This window comes from Ambystoma mexicanum, chromosome 8 (assembly GCF_040938575.1).
Source record: "Ambystoma mexicanum isolate Mex_15411 chromosome 8, UKY_AmexF1_1, whole genome shotgun sequence".
NCBI lineage: Eukaryota > Metazoa > Chordata > Amphibia > Caudata > Ambystomatidae > Ambystoma > Ambystoma mexicanum.
Genome location: NC_090929.1, coordinates 1,068,275,646 through 1,068,298,823, shown reverse-complemented (window position 1 = coordinate 1,068,298,823; position 23,178 = coordinate 1,068,275,646). Strand labels below are relative to the sequence as shown.

The 23,178-nt window shown below is 46.4% G+C and overlaps 1 protein-coding gene across 1 annotated transcript in view; it reads left to right on the top strand.

Moving 5' to 3' along the window:
* Nucleotides 1–18,485, top strand: part of LOC138472731 (uncharacterized) — a 146,464-nt gene extending 127,979 nt beyond the window's left edge. Inside the window, exons 5-6 of the mRNA XM_069611049.1 lie at nt 6,981–7,095; nt 17,773–18,485. Of these exons, the coding sequence (XP_069467150.1) occupies nt 6,981–7,095; nt 17,773–17,957 (300 nt within the window). The 3' untranslated portion in view covers nt 17,958–18,485. The remainder of the gene's footprint in view (nt 1–6,980; nt 7,096–17,772) is intronic.
* The last annotated feature ends 4,693 nt before the right edge of the window (nt 18,486–23,178 follow it).

Genomic DNA, 23,178 nt, shown 5'->3' with positions numbered 1-23,178 from the left:
TGATCACCTTTTTTGGTCAACTTTAATTAAATATATACATGGGGTTGGTAAGGGTATGGATTAGGTTGAGGGGAAGTGGGGGGCGGAGTTGCAGGGGTTCTCCCGCTGCATTTTAGACCGATAAAAAGGTCAAATAAATTCGATCAAATGTGAGTAGGTCAAATGTTTTAGGACAAATAGACCCATGCCCTATATGTGGACTAATGTAGATGTTTATGAGTGATTCATGGCCTCATTTCTATTGTTCTTGAACTCCAGTAAGAATGTTTTGCATTTTTGATTTTTTTTAAGTCTGCATTTTTTTTAATATAAAAAGACTGTGAAAATGTCGAAAATTGCATAATTCCTTAGCAATTCCATTAAGAATGCAATAGATTCTGTAGAGGTAATGTAAGTAAATAATTATGTAATGCAATGAAATGAAATGTAAAGTAATTTAATGTAAAGCTGTCTAGCAAAACACACCTCTGCCATTTTGTCTGCCTGTGGCTCTAGTTGAAAAAGGATGGGTAGGGATTGTGATTCAGAAGGCGAAATTACTGCCAGCGGAGCAAAACAGAGAAATACACCTCTATTTTCACTTCACCCGCAGAGCAGATTTTTTCTCTGCTTTTCCACTTTTGGGTGCATTTTTTATGTGTGGAGTTGGGGGCCAATTCGGCAGCTGCAATTTTTGCGGCCTCCAATTCAATTGAAATGGCAGTTGCCAGAAGCAAAACCACCCAAAAATGAAACTACTTGCAGGAAAACGAGCAAAGTGGCTAATTATGTTCTGTGGGCGAAATGAATGAAACTGGCCGATTTTGCCGATTTCTCATTGGAGTGAATTTTGGCCATTTCGCACACCTCTGGCTGCTCGGAGTAGAGGAGAAGGCAGCTGCCAAGCCTGTGCTGTTGATGAGTGCAGGCCGGATGTACTTGGGTGCCAACTGGCACATACGTATGTGTTTTATTAGGTGAGGGAGAGCCCAAGATCTGCTAAATCGCAGCACTGCGTGACTGGGTTAGCCTCTGACTTGTGGGTGTGTGTGATACAGCTAAGGATATGAGTTTTGGCATAGCCTCCTCCATAATCAATGTGGTATGGGTAGGCATAAAGTTTCTTTGTGTAAAATGTGTTTTGTGTGTAGTCGAAGATGATGACAGACATAATTTGGTTAGTTAGGGAGTGAGGAGAGATTTGGGATTATTGCAGACTCCATGTCAATTTTCTGTAGAAAACTAAAGTACTCTGCACAGGTTTTATCCTCTACGGATTGTCTTGATCATGCTCCTAAATTGGCAACTATATATTTATGGATTAAAAATGAAAGGCATATGTTATACGGATGGCAATAGCCTGCCAGCTAGCAGGTGAGAGCTGCCTTGTCATAGCAGGTGGTGATATATTCAATAGTATTCTTTCCCAAGAACACAAGTTACACTCCAAAACCTGCTCTTTGCTAACTTTGCATCCAGCAACGATGTATACAGTACAATGGATGCACTAGGAGACTTGTCGCAATCATTATTGTGTTTGTGAACACTTTTAATTCTGGGCAGCAAGGCTTTCACGGTAGAGCAGTTTTCTTTTTTCCTAGTCAACATGTTTTCACAGTAATATTTAAGCTAGAAAAAGAAATACATCCACAGGGTTAGTGCTAGAGAAAAGGGCGCCAGGTGAGACTTGTAAGTGAAAGTAATTTACTCCCCATTTCCTTTAAGTAAGTTGACATTTCCGCGAGTAAAAAGGTAATTCTCATTGACAAATGAGGGCATTTTCTTCAGGTAAATGAACATTTATTTTCACTGTAAAACCTTTCTTTCTGTTATTTGTACGTCTTTGCCTCTAGAAATACTTGCACATTTAAAAAAATGATTGTTTCCATTAGGTTCCTCTTCAGATCAAACAGTGAAATAAGTGAATAAGTAAATCTCCTCCCTGTGCTGCTGCTCTGCTGTGAGCACTCTTTCGACCTGTGGAGCTGTGTGGAGCTGTGTGGAGCTGTGTGGCTGAAAGCTGGGGCACAGTCTCCTATTTGTCCATTGTTTACTATTCTTTGATGGGAATATGTGTACACCCTATTATTTGTTATTGGGACAATTTGCCTGTTTTTAGGGAGTTAAAGTGGCTCACATTACACTTATCTGTAGCTCTGTTCATAAACCGACCTCAGGGTCCTTCTTTTTACTGATGAGACCCCACACAGCGTGATATCAGGAATTAAGTTGCAGGTAACACAAGTAATTACAGTAGCATTTCCACAAGGAACTGTGCAGGGTCTGGAGGTTTTTGTCTTTTCTTGCCTTTTAAAGTCAGGGGTTGTGAGCTGTGCCTCTCCTAAGCTCCTTAGAGCTGTCCCGTGGGGATCAAGTGTTGCACTCCAAGATACCTGTTAAATGGCCTTAGTTCATGGGTGACGTCTGCAGCCAGACCCGGTTTTGTACCTTGCATGCTTTGACATGTAGGCCAATATTGTCACTGCGAACATTAAACTGAAGATACCAGCATGCAATGAGCGATACCAGTGCTGGCTGAAGGCATCACGCATGACATGGAACCACTATAAAGCTAAGCACAAAGTTTGACGTTAAGCTGAGCAGTCGATTACCCCACTCTGCCTATTTTGAACATTATTTTATTGGACAATGAAGCAGATGTACCAGGATCTGTTTTGTGCATTAGGAGTGGGATGAGTAAATCGTTCTATGCGAAATTCCTGCATTTTGAAGGTTGAACACAAAAAATATGGAATTATTTCAGTCGATTTTGTATGGCCTCCAAAATGGCAAGATATCACACTCCGAACCCCTCCTACCCGCCCCTCGGGAAGACGATCCACCCAACACCGTGACTCCCACCCTCTTCTCTGCTACCTGGATTTCAATTAATTTCAGGGGTTTCACCCGCCAAACCTCCCCTTTCATTCCCTACCACCCCCTTCCCAGCCCAAAACATTCACCCTCACTTTCCACCGCTCACACATGCAAACACACTTTTACCCACCCCTCCCTTCCACACCATAAGCATTCCCCTCCTCTCCCACACCGACAGATACACACATACACACACAAACACACAAAATAACACTTACTTTGCTCCTGCAACTTCCCACGCATGGCCGCGCCTGTCACCCCTGCCTGCAGCTGTGTGTGACAGGGGAATGACAGTTTGATTTAGAAACACCACTCGGAGTGGCCTCAGTGCAGTCTTTATAAATCGATTTTTTTGTCCGGTTCACAGAACATTTTTTTTTCACTCCATACGGAGTAAATATGCTTCTCAAAACAAACATCTAAAAAAAAACCTAGCTTATTGCTCTGTTTGTGGCTGATTTCATGTACACAAAAAAGATTGAAATACCAAGTTTAACGTTTTTATTAAACCTTATAAAGCCATCTAGAGTATCTCATGACAACTATTTGGGTGTTTTTGTGGGATTAAACATTTTAGAAACATCATGTAAAAAACCACCCTTTTATTCCTGTGCCAAGCAATGAGAATGAGCAGGGCACTTCATTGCATGAGTATAACCCAGAGGAGAGTTTACAGAGCTCGCACGTGTTCCCATGTCAGGCGCGAGATGCTCAGGCAGTCTTCAGGTGCAGGCTCCCATCACTTAGCTTTCAGGTGCTTATATTCATGCAGTCATAACAGGACATCACAACTACATGTACAGAACAAAAGTGCAAAATAACATGAACCGATACATATGGAATTTTGTAACATCTCAAACCTGCAGGGGAGAACCTGAAGGCTTTGCTCCTGAATGTTTTCCTAAAGAATGGGTGTACATGAGCAGCCTTTTCAGTGGCGTAGGCCTACCTTCATGCATATTGATTGTTTGGGATTGACAGGTTAGGGAGTACATAGCTTTTTGTTTATCAAGGATCGATAGTGAGGAACAGAAAAGAGGGTCTTCAGAAGTGGCACCTGGAGGCCTGTCAGAGCATGATATCGACTCTAATCGGGCCCAGGGACTGTAACCTGCGCCTCTGCTCCAGGGACGCTATAGGAGAGACCACACACAATTATTCAGCAATGAATTGCTGTGGCATGACTTTAGATGCTTACAGTAAGACACAGAAAGCTCTCAATTAATGGGAGAGAAGGAGAAAACACTGCCAATGAGTAAGTTGCTGCCTATTAGCCCCCAAAGGTCTATCGTGGGTACAGGCAGCTGGGACTGGCATTTACAATGAAGTGTCTGCAGTGTGGCTGGTGATTTTTTTAAGTGGAGGGGCATACCTTTTTGAAACAAATATGCCCTAGCGACCGGGCGTAGCGGGGAGCTTGAACCTATCAAGGGGGAAGATGGGTAATCGGGGTGGTTTCACACCCCCAGAATATTTTTTAAATAATGGGTTAAATGGTGCAATTTACAGCACACTTTCTGAATAATTCACTAGAAACCCAAACAATTTGCTATTGGTTTTGTAGTATGACTCACGAAAAAATCTAACAGATGCAAGCCATCTACAGGGCACAGGAGAATTTCTCCCACACATTTTATGATGCCTTTGCCCACAATACGTGCCACTATGACAAATAAATTCAAGCTGCCTGTGCCCATACATTTCCGTGCTGGCTGCATCATTGTATGCCAGTATTCCCATATGAACATGCTCCTGTTTGCTTTGCGCATAATTCCAGTAATTATACTATAAGAAAACATTTCTATGCTTGTTCTGCCAATATATAGCAGTATTCCCTTGTAAGGACATACACCAGTTGGCTTTACCATTAAAAAAGCATGCCACAGTATGAAAGCATGTCCAAACTGGCTGCACCAAAATGCCAATCCAGCTACTTAATAACACTAATAACACTTATGATGCTTGCTTTATCAAAGATGCCCAATACAAAATGTCATGCCACAGTAAAAAAAGCGCTAGACTGTTTGCATCAAAATGCCCGCCTAGCCACGTAGTAACACCTATAATGCTTGCTTTACCAAAGATTCCTAATACAAAATGCCATGCCACAGTTAGAAATGGCTAGACTGGCTGCACCAAAATGCCAGTCTAGTCACATAATAACACTTATCATACTTACTTATTTTATCCTAGATGCCCAGTAAAATCTTCCATGCCTGCCTCGTGGTGTCTCATAATCACAAGTAATCACATTCACTATGGCATACCAAGTAAAACATACCATGCCTCCCCCAGGACCCCCTAGTGCCTCACACGCACACAATCAATGTGATTATGTGTCTATGTGAGTGCTGGGGGGCCCAGTGGGCAGGCATGGTATTTTATATCAGGCATCCATCATAGATGGCCAGTAAACAAATGACATGCCTGTCCCATCGGCCACTCGGCTTCTCTCTCTCACACACTCAGTGTAATTATGTGTGTATTTGAGGTACTTGGGGAGCCTATCATACATACCAAGTAAAACACATTTTATCTCTATCCCATGGGCCCCCCAGAACCTCAGAAAGGGAGCTGATTTTCCCTTTGGGGAGGGGGGTTGTGCGACAAAGGTATTTTTAAAATGCAATTGTTGTACAACTCCCTCACCTCCACTCGCCAAAATCAGCTCACTGGCCAAGCACAAATGCACACATACACTCACATTTACACAACATTCACATGCAGAATACACTTGCTCATTCACACGTGCACCCATTATCATACACTCACTCTTAACACAAACATAGAGGCATCCATACACATATTTAAATTAGCATTAAGTACCTTCTGCCCTGGTAGTGAAGTTTCCTCCCAGCACTCCAGCTCTCGCATAGCACGAACAGCAATCAGGAAGGAAGCGCTTCCGGGTTGCTGCATATGTGCACAAGAGCCAGGGTGCTGATGACAAAGCAACCCTCTCAGTTTGTATGTGCGGGGATGCGCAGGAGCACCCACTCGCACATACACATATGCAATTCCCAAGCCAGCATTCCAAATGGGCTATGCATCGTTGGGGAAGCAAAACGCCCCAACCTTGCATTGCTTATTGAGCATGCCCAGCAGGGGAAGAGAACTTTCAAAGGAAAACCGGTTTCCCTTTGACAATTCAAGCCAGCCCACAAGCTCTCAGTGTTTACAATGTTCTGGCTCCTCCGCTCATCCATAATGGGCCGGGATGCTGGTGGGTCGGCGACCCCTCGCCCATTATGGAGGAAACACCACTGAGTGTTAGGCTGTAGAAGATTGGCCAGACTTAAACTAAAATTGAGAAAGCGGAGTCAAACGTTACTCTTAAGCAATACTGAGTGGAGTTAATACAAAAAGATAGTCCTTTTTATGTGGGCATTTGTTTAAGTGAGTCTGGAGATGTGAATTCGCACATGCAAAAAAATGCATAGTTTGTACCCCAGGGGTGCTCAGTGTGTAATGGCCTAAGGCCAGCACTAAGAGATGTGTTACAATTGAACTCCCATACATCCCAAGTGAACTTGTGGCAGCTCCAGGCTGGCAAGAGTGAATTGTACAGATCACCTTGGTCAATCTGAAATCCCGTGTTCTGTAGAACATCAATGAGGAGTGGGACTTGTGTTCACATCATCACAGCTTCTTAGTTTGTGTTTATCCCTTGAAAATATGGATATATATTATGAATGCAACAACAACTCCTGCAGCTGGCCCCTTTAAGGTCCAGAGTGTGGCTATCGGCCTGTGCACAACTGGAGCCGTGATCTACTGTCTGCAAACACCCTTTCTTGCACTGGGCGGTGCCAGCAATTTCGCCAAAGGTTTAATTTGAAAATAATGTCATAAAAATGCAATTTGCAGAATTAAATAGTTCTGAATTGTACCCAGTTACATCAGAAGAGTGCACCCTAATGTTTATGAAATATGCACCTCTACACCATTCGCTACATCTAGCCCAATGTTTGTATTCTGGTAGGATGAATTATCCCTTATTTGTGTTTGGCTGTGGTGAGGGACAGAGTGCCAGCAAGTGTTCATTTCCTCTTTTATTCAATCTTCAATGCTCAACCATGCTGCCGCCAACTGACTGCATGTTGTCCCTTTTCTGCTTCACAAAGGGATATGACTTTTCTTTCCTGAGAAGAACCCGTTTATATGAAGAATGCGGGAATCACACCGGCAACACTTGGACAACCCAGTTCATTGGGGGGAAACGTCTGGCAAACTGCATAGGTGAGTGCAACTCTACCTTTTTAACGATCTAGAACAAGTGTGTTCAACATAAACGGTCGACTAAAATCTGAGAGGAACATTGGAAAATCCAGGCACTCAAGGATGTCAACACGTGATTAACCCCATTGCCTTCCCTGGCTAGCTGACTTGTGGCATCTGACAGAGGAAGTGCATGGGGGCTGTTGCTAGTCCAAACTATCTGCAGAGCAAAAGATTGTAGACCCCAGTGCTAGGCGAAAGGGGCTGGAGATGGCAGTGTATGCATTGCAGACCCCTCGCAAACACCATTCACCCTGACCTGGAAGTGTAAGGGGGATACTGCATCCTATCCTTGTTTCCTTCTTCTTCATCCTTCTCCTGCATGGAGGAACCACAATGGTGTGCCTGTGGCCCAGCCACACCCCAGAAATGGGTCTAAGTAGGACATCTAATCAACCCACTATTATGCCCGATAAGTGACACGGCCTTTTCCAGGGGGTGGGTAGTCGGATGAGGGGAGTCAAAGTCTAAGGGGTGCTGATTCTATTTTTTTTAATTGTATTACTGAAAATGAACTGATTGTACGGCAGACAATAAAATAAACAATGTTGCATCACATTATCAGGAAACAACGATCGTCCATTTTCTTACCCCCTTCCCTGGGGATATTCCAAATCTTATTTTCTTTGGAATGTTACTGTTTGGATCATATTGGGATAATAAACCTGAAAGGCAGTATGCAGCAGCATTCATGTTGGCTTCTGATTACTTAATTGATTGGTTATATTAGGGGTCTGCAACCTTTTGCTCTCCAAATTATTTTGAATACATTTCCCATTATCCTTAGCCAGCATAGTCAATGGTGATGTATCACTGGAGTCGTTGTGTAAAACATCTGGAGAGCTGCAAGTCACAGAATGCTGGATTATGCAATGCGTGAGCATCCATGCTAGTTGCATTAGTTACCATAGATGAAGAGATGAGCAAACTTTGCACAATCGACACCATCATTGACAGTTTGCATAACTGAGGGCTCGCTTGTGGCACAATTTCTTTTTACAGTTGCAAACAATTATTTGTCATTTAAACTACACAATCAACTATTAGTTTAACCCTAGAAAGTCATTAGCAAGTGCTATTGGTCTTGAGACATGTGCTCCCATCATTCAAGCTCCTTTAACGATAGAAGCTGCCCAATCCACCATTTCAATTCTTTCCTATCTGTGAAAGGATCCTGTGTGATCCTAAACGCTTATGAGTATGTTTATACCTCTTCTGTCCAATGAAAGATATCCCTAATGCAGAATACGTCCAGTCTCACAATACCACCTTCCTTGTTCTTACGTTTATTTCCTAACTCGGCCAGCCAATCAGAGAACAACTAATTGAAACCTGCCCCCATCCTGTTCTCTGGCACATGTTCAGCGAAGAGATACTGGTATGTCTTAAAAATTGGTGATGAATGTCATGTTGCGGACGCAACCATTAAACCGCTCCACATCATTATGTGGGACGGCCCAGGTTGGGGCCGCTTCCCAAGGGAAGTGACGTTGGGGGTAGGGAGGCGGGTAGAGGGGGGCAAGGGGCAGTTCCTGTTGTTCCAGTTAATAAAGAAGACGTATACCACAGCCGCTTCACCTGCCGCATATTATTAAGGTCCCTGTGAGCCCCCCCAATGTGCAACATCAGGTCGGGTGTCGGGTAGCCCCTGCACACCCTGGACCTCACATTGGCGACAAGGCCACTCAAGGACACGCGCAGTTCTGGACATCCGCAGCGCAGCAGAGGTCCTGCTGCAACATCGAGCTGAGAACTGCGGGCCTAGGGAGGATGCCGTTGAGCATAGACCTTGTGCGTCGGCGCGCCTCCCCGCGGTGAGCCGTCCTCATCCTGGACGGCGCCTGCAGTTCCCTGTCCTCAAAACTAGGTACTGAGGCAAGGGAAGCACCCTGCCTCCTCGTGCATCGCGGGAGGCCGCACTAGGCCAGCTGGGCCGGCGGAGGAGCCCCGGCCTTGTGGAAAGGGCGAGAAGCAGCTTCCGGCCCCCAAAGCACTCAATAAAAGGCACACACGGCCCCTGTGCCACCGCCTGAAAAGGGGAGGGGCACACAGTACCAAAGATAGGCCCATGAGGCCAGCAGCCCATTAGGAGAAGGGACATTTTCCTTGCTGCAGAGGGGAGCCCCACAGTGATGAATACAGACATTTCCCCCATTTCGGAGTAAAGGCCCCGTGAGGCCAGCAGCCTGCTGGGGAGAAGGGATGCTTTCCTTGCTGAATAGGGCCACGCCTGGCCTGGGGACCACACGCTCAACTCGAATGCAGGCTGGGTGCAACGGTACAGGGCCTCAGCACAATGGCTAGACCTCCACAGGCGAAAAGACGTCAAGATCTGCGAAATAACCCAACAAACCACAAGAGTCACCGACACAAACGCTCCCAAAGCCTAAAAGGGGGTCGCCTACAACACTCACCATGTCTGATCAGGAGGCTTCCTCCATGTCGGCCGATGGTGTGCCAGATGGTGCGGCTGGACCAGCAAATCCACCAGGGGGCGCTGCGCAAGTACTACACCTACCTCATGCCTTTGACTTACGAGATACCAGTAATCTGGGGCCCCGAGGGCAATATGGCTGAGGGACTTCAAATTGTACGTGGGAGTCATCAGTCTCACAGACACACGCCTGAACAACACCCTGTCCATGGCAGTAGGACCAGCTGTGCGGGACATCGCGGGAGAGCTACTTGACCTGGACACCGCGTCATACCGCGACCTCCATGGGAAACTGTCAGAATACTTCGCCCCCCACACCAAAATTGATTATGAGAGACACATCTTATATACAACACGTCAGGAGAAAGGGGAGTCCCTTGACAACTATGTCATGGGGCTCTGCATCAAGCTCAAGTACCGTGAATTCCATCGGTACTCGAATGAAGAGGCCCTGCAGTCTCAAGTTATCGCAGGTTGCGAGTCACAAGCATTCAGAAAAAAGGTATTGCAAAAGCAGCGCTCACTGGAAGACATCCTAGCGCTGGCCCAAATGGAAGCGTCTGTAGAGTCCCAGCTGGACAACTTAGGGAAGATCACAATACAACACAAGCCGGCAGATGCAGACACCATCAACAGACTGTCCATAACACTGAATCAACCATGCAGAAGATCGAAAGCCACATGCTTTCGATGCGGATATGAGTATCCCCACACGGGTGAATGTCCTGCCCTAGGGCAGCCGTGTGCCGCATGCGGAGGAGATGACCACTTCCCGGCTGTCTGCCCCAGACAATACACCTAGCAGACAGATTCCAGGAACAACGGAGAAGCTCCCGGGCGAGCCCCCCAACCAATAGATCGGAAGGTGAGCCCAGGGGCCCGAAGGTTGAAGGTCGCGAACGTCGGAACACATACACCCGAGAAGATCGCCAGGCTCCAGAGGGCAGCAGGCGCACTGGCAGAAGAAGATTTATCTGTTACATAGAAATGAGATCTCCATCGAGCAGTGAATCCCCGTCATCAGGAGATGACCAGCGAAAGAAAGGCTACGTGTGGGCCCTAAACAACAGTACGGCCACCGAACACAGCCCCATACTCATGTTACATGTCAACAACACCCTGCTGGAGTTCCTCATTGGTACAGTAGTAACAGTAAATATCATCAGCGAAGAGGCTTACAATGCCCTCGCCCAGCCTCCAAAACTCAAACAGCCAACTATCGACATTTACCCTTATAGATCAACCACGCATCTACCCTGCAAGGGCATGATAACGGCCTGGTGCACCCACAAGACCTATGCAGCGAAGATACCCGTACACGTTCTAAAAACAGAAGCCAAGAGTGGCTGCATCCTCAGCTTTCGGACGGTGGTCGACATGGGGCTGGTAAAACATTCTATATCAGCTGATGGCGCATAAGTACTTTGCCATTTCAGAGGATATGAAAGTGACATTCCCGAAGCTGTTCTAGTAACTGGGAAAACTGAAACACAGGAAGATACAACTGCATATAAATCCCGATGTTCGGCCGGTCGCCCAACACTACTCGGGCATCCCGGTGAATATACAGAGGCAAGGGGAGGAGGAACTTGATAAACTCCTACAGCAGCAGGTGATAGAGCCTGTCAATGGTCCTACCCCATGGGTGTCCCCCATAATCCCAGTGCCAAAGAAGTCGCCAGATGGGTCCATACGATTGTGCGTGGACATGAGGAGGTCTAATGAAGCGATCAAGCGTGAACGTCTCCAAGTGCCATGGATCACTGACATGACCACTCCACGGAGCGAAGGTATTTTCCAAGCTTGACCTCAGAAAAGGGTATCACCAGATGGAGATTGCACAGGAATCCCGATACATTACCACATTTGTGACACACCTGAGGTTGTTCCAATAAAAAAAGACTCAGTTTCGGCATCTCCTCAGCTGCCGAGGTCTTTCAGGAGGAGATACATAAGGTCATAAGGCACATACCCAACTGCCTCAACTACTCGTACAATGTTCTGAAAGTCCAAAGAAGAACATGATCTGGCCCTGCACACAGTGTGTGCCGCACTTGAGGCGGCTGGCCTCACCCTCAACAAGTCCAAGTGTGAATTTGGAAAAGGTCGCTGCGGTTCTTCGGGCATATCTTTTCAGAAAAGGGTATGCGGCCTGAACCAGACAAAGTGGCGGCACTCAATAAGGCACTGCCCCCTCAGAACGCGTCCAAACTATGATCATTCCTGGGTTTGGTGAGCTATTGCTCCAGATATTTCAAGGGATATGCCACCGTAAGCAATCCGCTTTGACTACTCACCGGCAAAGACCAGCCGTTTCAGTGGTCAAGAGACTGCCAGAGCGCATTTGAAACAATTCTTAACAACATCCCCAGGGCCGACGATATGGCGTACTTTGACACGCAAAGGAAGACCAAATTAATCGTAGATGCCAGCCCGGTGGGGCTTGGTGCAATTTTGACGCAGAGAGACCCCGCCAACCGGTCCAACGTGTTCGTCATCGCCTATGTCAGCAGAAGCCTCACGGCCACAGGACAATTGTATTCTCAGGTGGAGAAGTAGAGTCTGGCCGTATTATGGGCCTGTGAATTCTTCCATCTATTCCTTTATGGGAAGGTGTTTACGATCATAACGGACCATCAGGCCCTCCTGACAATCTATGGAGACCCAAAGGCCAGAATGCCCCCCCAGGGTCGCCAGATGGGGACTGCGCCTACAAGACTACAAGTTCGACATCCAACATCGCCCGGGCAAAGAGGATAATCCGGCAGACTACCTCTCCCACCACCCGACAGGCCCAGCTCTTGTAGGGCTTTCCATCACTGACGCATACATCAATTATGTGGTACACCATCTCCAACCACTCCCAGTCGACTGAGCTGACCTGGCGGCCGCCTTTGAGCAGGACAAAGCTCTCAGCATCTTCGCTCACTGCATCCGATCTAACAAACCATAATTCTTTAAACATCAAGCCAGGAATGAGGCGAGGACGTGAGAGATGACATTCAGTGCTTGGATCTGGTACGGGGTGAATTGTCCATGGTGGATGACCATGTTGTCCTCAAAGGCTGCAAGGTGGTCATCCCAGGGGCTCTACGGGTGCAGATATTCGAGCTAGCACATGAAGGCCACTGAGGCGTGGTGCCAACAAAGCGCCTTCTTAGACAAAAGGTGTGGGATCCCAAGATGGACACAATGGTGGAGGACATAGTAGGGGGATGCTCCCACTTGCGCGCAAGTAGCCCCACCACCACAACCAAACCCATTACAAATGTCTCCACTCCCTGAACACGTCGGGGACAAGCTGGCAGTGGATTTCTTTGGTCCCTTTCGGAATGGCACCTATGTTCTCATATTAATCGATAAACACTCCAGCTTCCCGGAGGCCCAGCTGGTGGAGAGCACGTCAGCCACGTGCGTGGTCCTAGTGCTGGACCACATGCTATCAGTCTACGGAATCCCAAGAGTTATCAAGTCAGACAATGGCCCGCCATTCGCTAGTCAAGATTTTCAAAACTTTGCAAAGTACATGGGGTTTCAGCATAGGAAAGTGACCCTGCGATGGCCACAAGCCAACGGCATTGTTGAGAGGTTCATGGCAAGTGTCAAGAGGACTCTGCAGATAGCCTCTATCATCAACAAGCCTTTCGAGCAAGCCCTCTATCAGCTGCTAAGAGAATATCACCACACACCTCATAGCACAACAGGAGTGTGCCCGGCGGATCTAATATTTCGGCGTCCCAACAAAACATGGTTAATAGAAGGACCCACTCCGTCATCACCAACAGCACTTGAACAGCAAGCGAGAGACAAAGATCAGGAAGAGAAAAATAAGATGAAGGACAGAGCAGATACCCACAGGCAGGCTAAGGACTGCATGATTGAGCTGGGGGATCAAGTCTTAGTGCAGCAGACAATGGTCTGTGACGAGAGACTAATCTAATTTCAGGAAAGTCTGCGACTCTCCGGCACTCAGGTATGAAAGGGCGTATGACAGCCCGGATGAAAGACATTCAGATGAACCTTATCTCGGAGATGGGGAATCGTAAGAAGAAGATGACAGCAGAGAGAGAGAGAGAGAAGATTCACCCCCGTCGGTGAGTCGCCAGACCCCAAGGCCTCAGCGATGTCGCATGAAGCCACCGAGACTGATTGAGGAAATGGACTAATAACTGGGGGTGGTTCTCGGCTTAAAAAGGGGGAGATATCATGTCGGACGCGACCGTGAAACCGCACCACATCATTATGTGGGACAGCCCGTGTTGGGGCCACATCCCAAGGGAAGTGATGCTGGGGCTAAGAAGGCGGGCGAAGGGGGGCAAGGGGCAGTTCCTGTTGTTCCACTTAATAAAAAAAGACGTATACCACAGCCGCTCCACCTGCCACGTATTAAGGTCCCTGTGAGCCCCCCCAGTGTGCAACATTAGGTCAGGTGTCAGGCCCCACACACCCTGGACCTCACAATGAAGTGTACAACATGTGCCTTTAAGCGTTGTTTGGATATTTGTAGGTCAGACATAGTAAAACAAACTAAAAACAAAGAGATGATGGCTGGAAGGTTTAGAATTAATCTTAACCACTGGCAATGCTCTGGGCAACCCTCCAGACCACCGTTCTTCGCCTGCCAAGCCATTACAGAAGGGAAAGACCATATGCAAATCAGGCTTGGCCCCACCCCAAAAGGGGCGGTCCAGCCCGAACTGCTAGGCCACATCCCTTCTGCACGAAACCACAAGCATCCCCAAACATGTTTCGCCCTTGTTGGGGCTCATCAGTGAGGAGTAGCTTGGGTCTCTAGGCCCAGCAGGCACGGGACCCACGTCTGGGCATACCCGTCCCACTCGGGGTGACATAGCAAAAACGAAGAGGTGATGGCTGGAAGGTTTAGAATTAATCTTAACCACTGGCAATGCTCTGGGCAACCCTCCAGACCACCGTTCTTCGCCTGCCAAGCCATTACAGAAGGGAAAGACCATATGCAAATCAGGCTTGGCCCCACCCCAAAAGGGGCGGTCCAGCCCGAACTGCTAGGCCACATCCCTTCTGCACGAAACCACAAGCATCCCCAAACATGTTTCGCCCTTGTTGGGGCTCATCAGTGAGGAGTAGCTTGGGTCTCTAGGCCCAGCAGGCACGGGACCCACGTCTGGGCATACCCGTCCCACTCGGGGTGACATAGCAAAAACAAAGAGGTGATGGCTGGAAGGTTTAGAATTAATCTTAACCACTGGCAATGCTCTGGGCAACCCTCCAGACCACCGTTCTTCGCCTGCCAAGCCATTACAGAAGGGAAAGACCATATGCAAATCAGGCTTGGCCCCACCCCAAAAGGGGCGGTCCAGCCCGAACTGCTAGGCCACATCCCTTCTGCACGAAACCACAAGCATCCCCAAACATGTTTCGCCCTTGTTGGGGCTCATCAGTGAGGAGTAGCTTGGGTCTCTAGGCCCAGCAGGCACGGGACCCACGTCTGGGCATACCCGTCCCACTCGGGGTGACATAGCAAAAACAAAGAGGTGATGGCTGGAAGGTTTAGAATTAATCTTAACCACTGGCAATGCTCTGGGCAACCCTCCAGACCACTGTTCTTCGCCTGCCAAGCCATTACAGAAGGGAAAGACCATATGCAAATCAGGCTTGGCCCCACCCCAAAAGGGGCGGTCCAGCCCGAACTGCTAGGCCACATCCCTTCTGCACGAAACCACAAGCATCCCCAAACATGTTTCGCCCTTGTTGGGGCTCATCAGTGAGGAGTAGCTTGGGTCTCTAGGCCCAGCAAGCACGGGACCCACGTCTGGGCATACCCGTCCCACTCGGGGTGACATAGCAAAAACAAAGAGGTGATGGCTGGAAGGTTTAGAATTAATCTTAACCACTGGCAATGCTCTGGGCAACCCTCCAGACCACCGTTCTTCGCCTGCCAAGCCATTACAGAAGGGAAAGACCATATGCAAATCAGGCTTGGCCCCACCCCAAAAGGGGCGGTCCAGCCCAAACTGCTAGGCCACATCCCTTCTGCACGAAACCACAAGCATCCCCAAACATGTTTCGCCCTTGTTGGCGCTCATCAGTGAGGAGTAGCTTGGGTCTCTAGGCCCAGCAAGCACGGGACCCACGTCTGGGCATACCCGTCCCACTCGGGGTGACATAGCAAAAACAAAGAGGTGATGGCTGGAAGGTTTAGAATTAATCTTAACCACTGGCAATGCTCTGGGCAACCCTCCAGACCACCGTTCTTCGCCTGCCAAGCCATTACAGAAGGGAAAGACCATATGCAAATCAGGCTTGGCCCCACCCCAAAAGGGGCGGTCCAGCCCAAACTGCTAGGCCACATCCCTTCTGCACGAAACCACAAGCATCCCCAAACATGTTTCGCCCTTGTTGGGGCTCATCAGTGAGGAGTAGCTTGGGTATCTAGGCCCAGCAGGCACGGGACCCACGTCTGGGCATACCCATCCCACAGGTTTTTCCCCTTTTGTAATGGCTTGGCAGGCGAAGAACGATGGTCTGGAGGGTTGCCCAGAGCAATGCCAGAGGTCAAGATTTATTCTAAACCTTCCAGCCATCAACTCTTTTGTTTTGCTATAGTAAAACAAACTGCCAACGTTTGGAGCTATGAAGTAAAAGACTCATATGCATGGTTGTGTTGTTAAAATATGATATGATAAGGCATTCATAATGCGCCTATACACAAGTGTTTCAAGGCGCGAATATCCCTTCCAACTGCAGAATCTTAGATGTTAGAATCTCAAACACAGTGATGGATAGTTTTCTTTTCCATTGAACATCGTCTTGAGATAGTGGGCCTCATTACACGGAAGGCGGTAAGGGTTAACGGTCACCGGTAATGGTACCGGTGACTGTTAACCCTTACCGCCTTACTACGAGGTCCCTTTGCGGGTTGGTACTTTAACGCCTGCTTTTTAGCAGGCGTTAAAAACCAACCCGCAAAGGGACTAGGGTGCTAATTACGGTACCGCAATTTGCGGTACCGTAATTAGCACCTTCCCCATTCCCATTATGCCCTATGGGGCAAAAATGGGAATGGGGAAGGGCAATGGGGGAAGGGGGAATTACCGCCCCACCAACCTTGGAATAGGGCGGTAATTCCCCTTTCCTCCAAGGCCGTGCCGGTATTTTACCGGCATGGACCAAGGTGCTAGTAGCACCTTGGTCCTCTGCCTACCGTGTAATGAGGCCAAGTGTCTCTTATTTATTTTCTAATAATAGACTTTTTCTGATAGTATATACTGTAACTTAAGGCAATAGGGCATATGGTATGTGAATTAGGAATGCAGGCTATGATAAAACCATATAAACTCCAATTATGTAAGATATCTACTGCTTGAATACGTAAAGCAAAGAGGTTTCACCTTCTCAACCACAAACTTCCTTTTTTATGCCAAGCAAGTTATTTATTTCAAAACTTTTAAGTCTGAAAGTGTTTACATTTTCAATAAAATGTAATGATTTCAAATGAGTTTGTATGGAATTGCATCACCTTCTATCTGCAAAGGATAAGTGATGCCCCGTCTACATAAAATCAAAAGCCAGATGCTAATCTGACGGGGCAGCCTTTACCACGAGAACACGGGGCCTCATCACTAGTGTGGCAGTATCCCAGAACTAAATCTGCCAAAATACTGCCAAACGGAAATACTGTTACCGCCACATGGTCCGCAGATTTACTGCAGATTACAAGTGGTTATAGGGTGTTGTAAATCCCGCTTTCTGGAGTCCATAGGACTTCATGGGGTTCCGCGGAATTACCACTGATGGTAATTCCTAAGCAGTACCGCTGCCGATTTCTGGAGGTAGAGAGGAAGTTTTACCTCCAACTTTTAGTTGGCGTTAATACTTCCACCGTACCATCAAACTCCTACTTCGGTTGTGGGATAATTTGGCAGTAATGGAGCGGTAACGGAATTACCTCCACGTTGTTGCCGTTTTAACTGCACCACTGTACTTGTAATGAGCTCCTCTCTGATCTTTTTTTTTTTAATCATCCCCAAGGATGTTTGTTTTGAGGAGATACATATTCATGTTTTTAGGTGAATTGGGGTTACATTGAGATCATTGAATCCATGTTGTGCTTCTTCAAGTTGATGAAAATGTACTTAAAGGGCAAAAGGCCATTTTCTGATCCGATCCAGGGGACGACGTCTGATGAAATCGGATGGTTACACCCTTTCTTTGTGTTGTTGCAGCCTCAAAGATTGCAGTTAGCGGTGCCCCTTCTGCCTACTTTCCTGCTGACATGAAGTGCCAGAAGACCATCGTCGATTCAACAATTGAAGACCAGCAGATACACATCTTCCTTACTGAGCTGAGAGCCAAGAATATTACGCAGAACCATGACATGAAGACGGACTGCATCATATGTGGCGATTAGTGCTAGTACTAGTGTTATGATATGAAACTCACCGTTATATGTTATCAAGAGCTATGAGTTGGCCCTCTTCGTTTCAGTAATCTACAACCCTATTGTCCTTCCTGCACCATTAGATGCAGCTCTTTCCTCTTGATAAAGTTACCCTGTTTCTGGAGTCAAAGACACAACGACACAGCCTTCTGGATTCTACCCCCAAAGATCCGGAATATCCTCCCATTTAGATTGATTGTGCACTATCACAGAAAGGCAGTCTTCAGGAAGCTGCAGAGGAACCAGCTGTTCTTGCTTTCTTTTCTCTAGGGCCGCAGGCTTTTCTCTTATTCGCCCTAGGTCCATCTGCTGGCTTCTTATAAAATAGAGACCTTCTGGCGAACACACACTCTATAAAACAAGTTGTATAGTACACTAACATAACATTCATTTAGAATGCTATCTCTTACAAATTATAAACTAGCAAGCACTATGACTAATGTGAATTATGCTTTAAGAAATGTCATGTGATGGTGCATTAAAATACTCTACAAAGATCCCCTCTATGTTTTCCGAGATGCCTTCTTTTGTTGGCTATACATAAGTTATTAAGAACTGTAATTGATGTGTCCTTTGCTAATTGAAAAAAACATTTGATGCCATGTATATCTTAATAGTTTGTGTGAAGGATTTTGGCATTTGACTCTGTCAATAGTCCTTTTTCTATATCACCTGATGCTGGATCTTTGCTGTGGATCTTTGTTAGTAGGCCAAGAGAATAATATCCCTTGTACTATGTAAGAACAATTCTCCTGAGGATTGTCTGTGCCAAATCTCTATCTGAGGACCACTCAACCAGCTCCCACTCCACAGCCACTTGGTCCATGCAGGTGCTGATAGCGAGCTGAGCATCACATTAACAGTCTGATCAGGCCCACTTGACTCACCCCCTGCTCTGCCACCAGCCATTGCAATATATCACTGAATAGGGGAGAAACCAATTGAGAGGTAATCCATCACTGGATACACCTGCCCATCAAGCAACCGAGATCTATTTCGATCCAGTAAGTCTTAGAACTCCCATCCAACCATAATGGGACTGCTAAAAGGACAACAATTCTCTAAAGTAAAACGAGCCATGCAGGGCATGAAAGAGCTTAGTTACCATGTGATACAATGGCAAGGAATATAATACCTTAAGCATCATTCAGTCCAGGTGACTGCTAAATTTATGAACCCAGACTCTGCGTGGGCCTAATGTAGAGTAGAGTGGACTCAAATAGGGGATGGTTTGTTGTTATTTGTTTACTGCAGATTTCTAGCCGTAGTACACTATTGCATTACAACAGAAAGCAATACCATTTAATAAAACCACCAAATGGAGTACAATTACTGACAATTCACAATATCTAGCTATCCAGCCCTCATATAACAATAACCGTTATCATAATGATCTTAATATATCAAATCAGTTATATATAATTACCTTTTATAATATTGTCAAAACTAATTTAGGTCCCAAAAATTCAGTTTAATTAATATCACTCTATTTGCAAAACAAATGCAAAATGTTATAAAACTGCTATTGTATCATAACACAGACACAAATCCAACATATGCAATCAATATGTAGCTTGCTTACTTGAAGTATTTCGCCCTTCTAACTGAAGCTCCATTTAAGAAGCTGGTGGCAGATGATACCATGCTTTCAGCTGATGTTCACTTACAGAGATAAAGGGCCCTCAATGAGGGTCTAACCTCTCTGTGTTTAAGAATTGTAGTTAGCTATGCATGTCTATAATTGCTGAGAAAGAGGAATACTACTAGAAAGTGGTATTCGTCTTCACTATGTCACTGACACATGAGGCAAGACTTTTGTTATTCTTTTTTCAGGGAGAAGTGAAACTCATTAAGGGGAGAGTTCCTAATCACAATTTTACAAACAGGTACTTGGCAATCGAATCCAGATGGTCCGTAACTCATGAATGGTTTAAACATAAGGTATTTAGTCACAAGGGGGTTACCCTTAGATTTCCCACGATAATACACGAGCACCCAATCCCTGATATACATTTCGTTACAATGCAAAGTTATATTGATGGTTCCAGGGTTATCCCATAAATGGTCCATGGCAATTTGTTGCAGTGTTTTCCTCACCTGAAGAATCCCTGCAGAAGGTATCCCGCCATTTGATTGTGGCACATCAAGCACAGCAGCCTTATAGTCAACAAGAGTTCTACCACAATTTTAGCCACATCCTTAGAGGTTTGAGTTGTGCTATGCATTTAATCCCCAACTGTCATAATTCCATTCATAAAGGGATTTTTGGGGTTCTGATGGGAGAGCTAAAAGTTTCTTAAAGAATGGGTTCTCGCTTATAGTGAAACACAAAGGGCCTCATTACAACCCTGGCGTTGGACCATGGTGCAATTATGGATGGCGGATTTACCGCCCCATTCCAAGGTTGGTGGGGCGGTAAATCCCCATTCACCGTGGCCCCTTCCCCATTCCCATTTTTGGCCCATAGGGCTCAATGGGAATGGGGAAGGCGCTAATTACGGCACCGTAAATTACAGTGCCATAATTAGCACCAAGGTCGCTTAGCGCCTTGGACTTTAACGCCTGCAAAAAGAAAGAAAGAAAAAGAAGAAAAATCGATATGTATTGTAATCGGCTTTTTCGAGTGTCAGACCATAACTTCTCTAAACAGTATTTTAAGACTCACGGAAGGGTTTGTTGATAAAAGAACAGTGTCCTCCACAATCAGTAATACACTTAATTTCATAATATGAATGCACAGAGTGTCTTTCCCCTTTTGCAATGGCTTGGCAGGTGAAGAACGATGGTCTGGACGGTTGCCCACATTAACAGCAGAGGTTAAGATTAATTCTAAACCTTTCAGCCATCACCTCATTTGTTTTGCTCTTGCACTGGTATACATTGCCTTACAATAGCCGAACCATATATGTTCTGGAATAGACATTACTGGTGACCATGGATTTTTAATGCATCCATGTGACACAATTTTCAAAACATTGCCTGGTTCCATTCTTAAGACGATGCCTGCAGTTGGTCCATTCATGATTTCATTGTATCCCTTTTTTAGACCTTACCATCAATATGTAATTGCATCTAAGTTGTCGGACTTGCAAGATCTTAACATCCACAAAACTTTTCGCAACAGACCGTAATTGGCTCTTACAATTCCTGCACTCTCCATCAAACCATGAAGGATCTCCCCCCCCAGGAAAACTCCTTAAGGAGCTCTATGGGTGTGAAACAAATGGCCTTAAAAGCTCAGCTAGGCCTGCATTAAGCGTTAACACCTGATCGTGTGGACCGGGGTCAGAGTAAAATACTATTAGCACCACAGGTTGCCAATCTGGTAACCAGGAGTGCTGAGAGGAGTGTATTTGGTTTGAATGATTGTGACGCTGAGCGGCGTCCCCTTCATTCAAACAAAATACTGTCCTAAAATGGCCGCAACAGAGAAGGAAGGTGGGGCTCCTTTTGGAGACCCTCTTCCATTTCTGTGGTGGTCTGGAGGGAGTGCGAAGGCAACAGTAGATGCAGTGGTACCCTGCTGCCGCTGCTGCCAACACAAAACGTAAGTGGGGTGGTGGGGAATGGGGAAGGGGAGGGATGATGTTAAAAAAATGGAAGGGAACGGAGAAGGGAGGGTGAGGGGCAAGATGGCAGTGCAGGTGGGGGAAGCAGCCAGCAGGCTGTACGGTACATGGGCAGAGATTAGCAGTTTCAGCCCGCGTCCCGAGCAACCTGATTGGTTGGCTCCCCTGCCCCGCGTGCTAATAAATATTACACTGATCTGAATTGCACAAAATGTCACTATTTTCAGAGTGCAGAAGTACTAGTCTGACACAGTGGTGGTGTGTTTGTTGGCAAAGACTTCTACTTATATAAAAGTAAAGAAAAGGAAACCTATCTTGCCCGAAGTCTAAGAGGGGTTCTCCTATTTGAACAAAAAGACTAAGGAATCTGTCAGGATGTCCAATAAAGTAAATTGTCAACTGTCCTTTATCCAAACCTATTAGTGTCCTTTACACTCTAGATTACCTAAGGAAAAATAGGGTGTCTTCTTGATCCAGAAGGAGGTTTCCCTCATTTTGGAATTTTGGATGTCAATTCAATGTTCAGATTTGATGAGGAAACAGAAAAGTTCTTGAAGTCGGATACTCCTGCAAACGTATTAAAAAAAATAGGATGATGGGGATTTGTCTTACTTCCCAGTGTCTTTCTTAATTAACAAAAACACAGGTCCCAAGTATCAGAGGGAGTGTCTCCTTTCCCCTGTTCTTTCTCAGTTCACAAGTGTAATACCAAGTCTGGCTCACTATCCTGCCAGACCTGTCTGTAGATCCCTTTATTCAAGTAATTCTCTTGTTTTGGCAAAGAGTTCTCGACCCCTTATTTTCACTTAACATCTCTCTCTCTCTCTCTCTCTCTCTCTCTCTCTCTCTCTCTCTCTCTCTCTCTCTCTCTCTCTCTCTCTCTCTCTCTCTCTCTCCCTCTCTCTCTCTCCCCCTCTCTCTCTCTCTTTCTCTCTCTCTCTCTCTCTCTCTCTCTCTTTCTCTCTCTCTCTCTCTCTCTCTCTCTCTCTCTCTCTCTTTGTGTGAGTCCCAGACCCTTCTCTCAGGTTTGTATTATGTAGTAATCAGGCCCAGTTCACTAACCTTCCAAGCACTGTTTCACTGTTTCTCATATGTCTCTTTCTTGGCTCCTTCGAAGTACTGGTATGAGGGAGATGGGTTTTTTCAGCCTTCCCCAACATCCTCCTTCGTTCTGCTTTATCTCTACCACCCGCTACGGTAACTCATGTACCTTTTATGGCATTACCAGCTGTGCAGGCATCTTAGCAGAGCTGCTTCCTCCTGCTACAGGCTTCCACATGCCTTCCAGTGGTCTCTGTGTGCCCTTGTAGTATTCCCAGGTCGGGTCCCTCTCGCGTGTGCTTATCGGTCTGACCACATTGTCCGACTCCCGGTCTCTTGCAGGCCTCTGATTCTCCTTCCTAGATGATGGCAAACACTGTGTGTGTCCGGTGAGGCTCTGTCAGCCTTTCCTTTTCTCTGCGGCGAGCCTCCAGCCGGATCTCAGTTCCTCTAGTGAGGATCTGACAAAATACACAATCCTTGTTCCCTTTTTATCTTTAGCTCTTGCTCTTGTTGACTACAACCTATGTTGGTTCTGCGGTAGGCTTTTCCCTCCTTGCCTCTTCTTTTTGTGTCAGTGG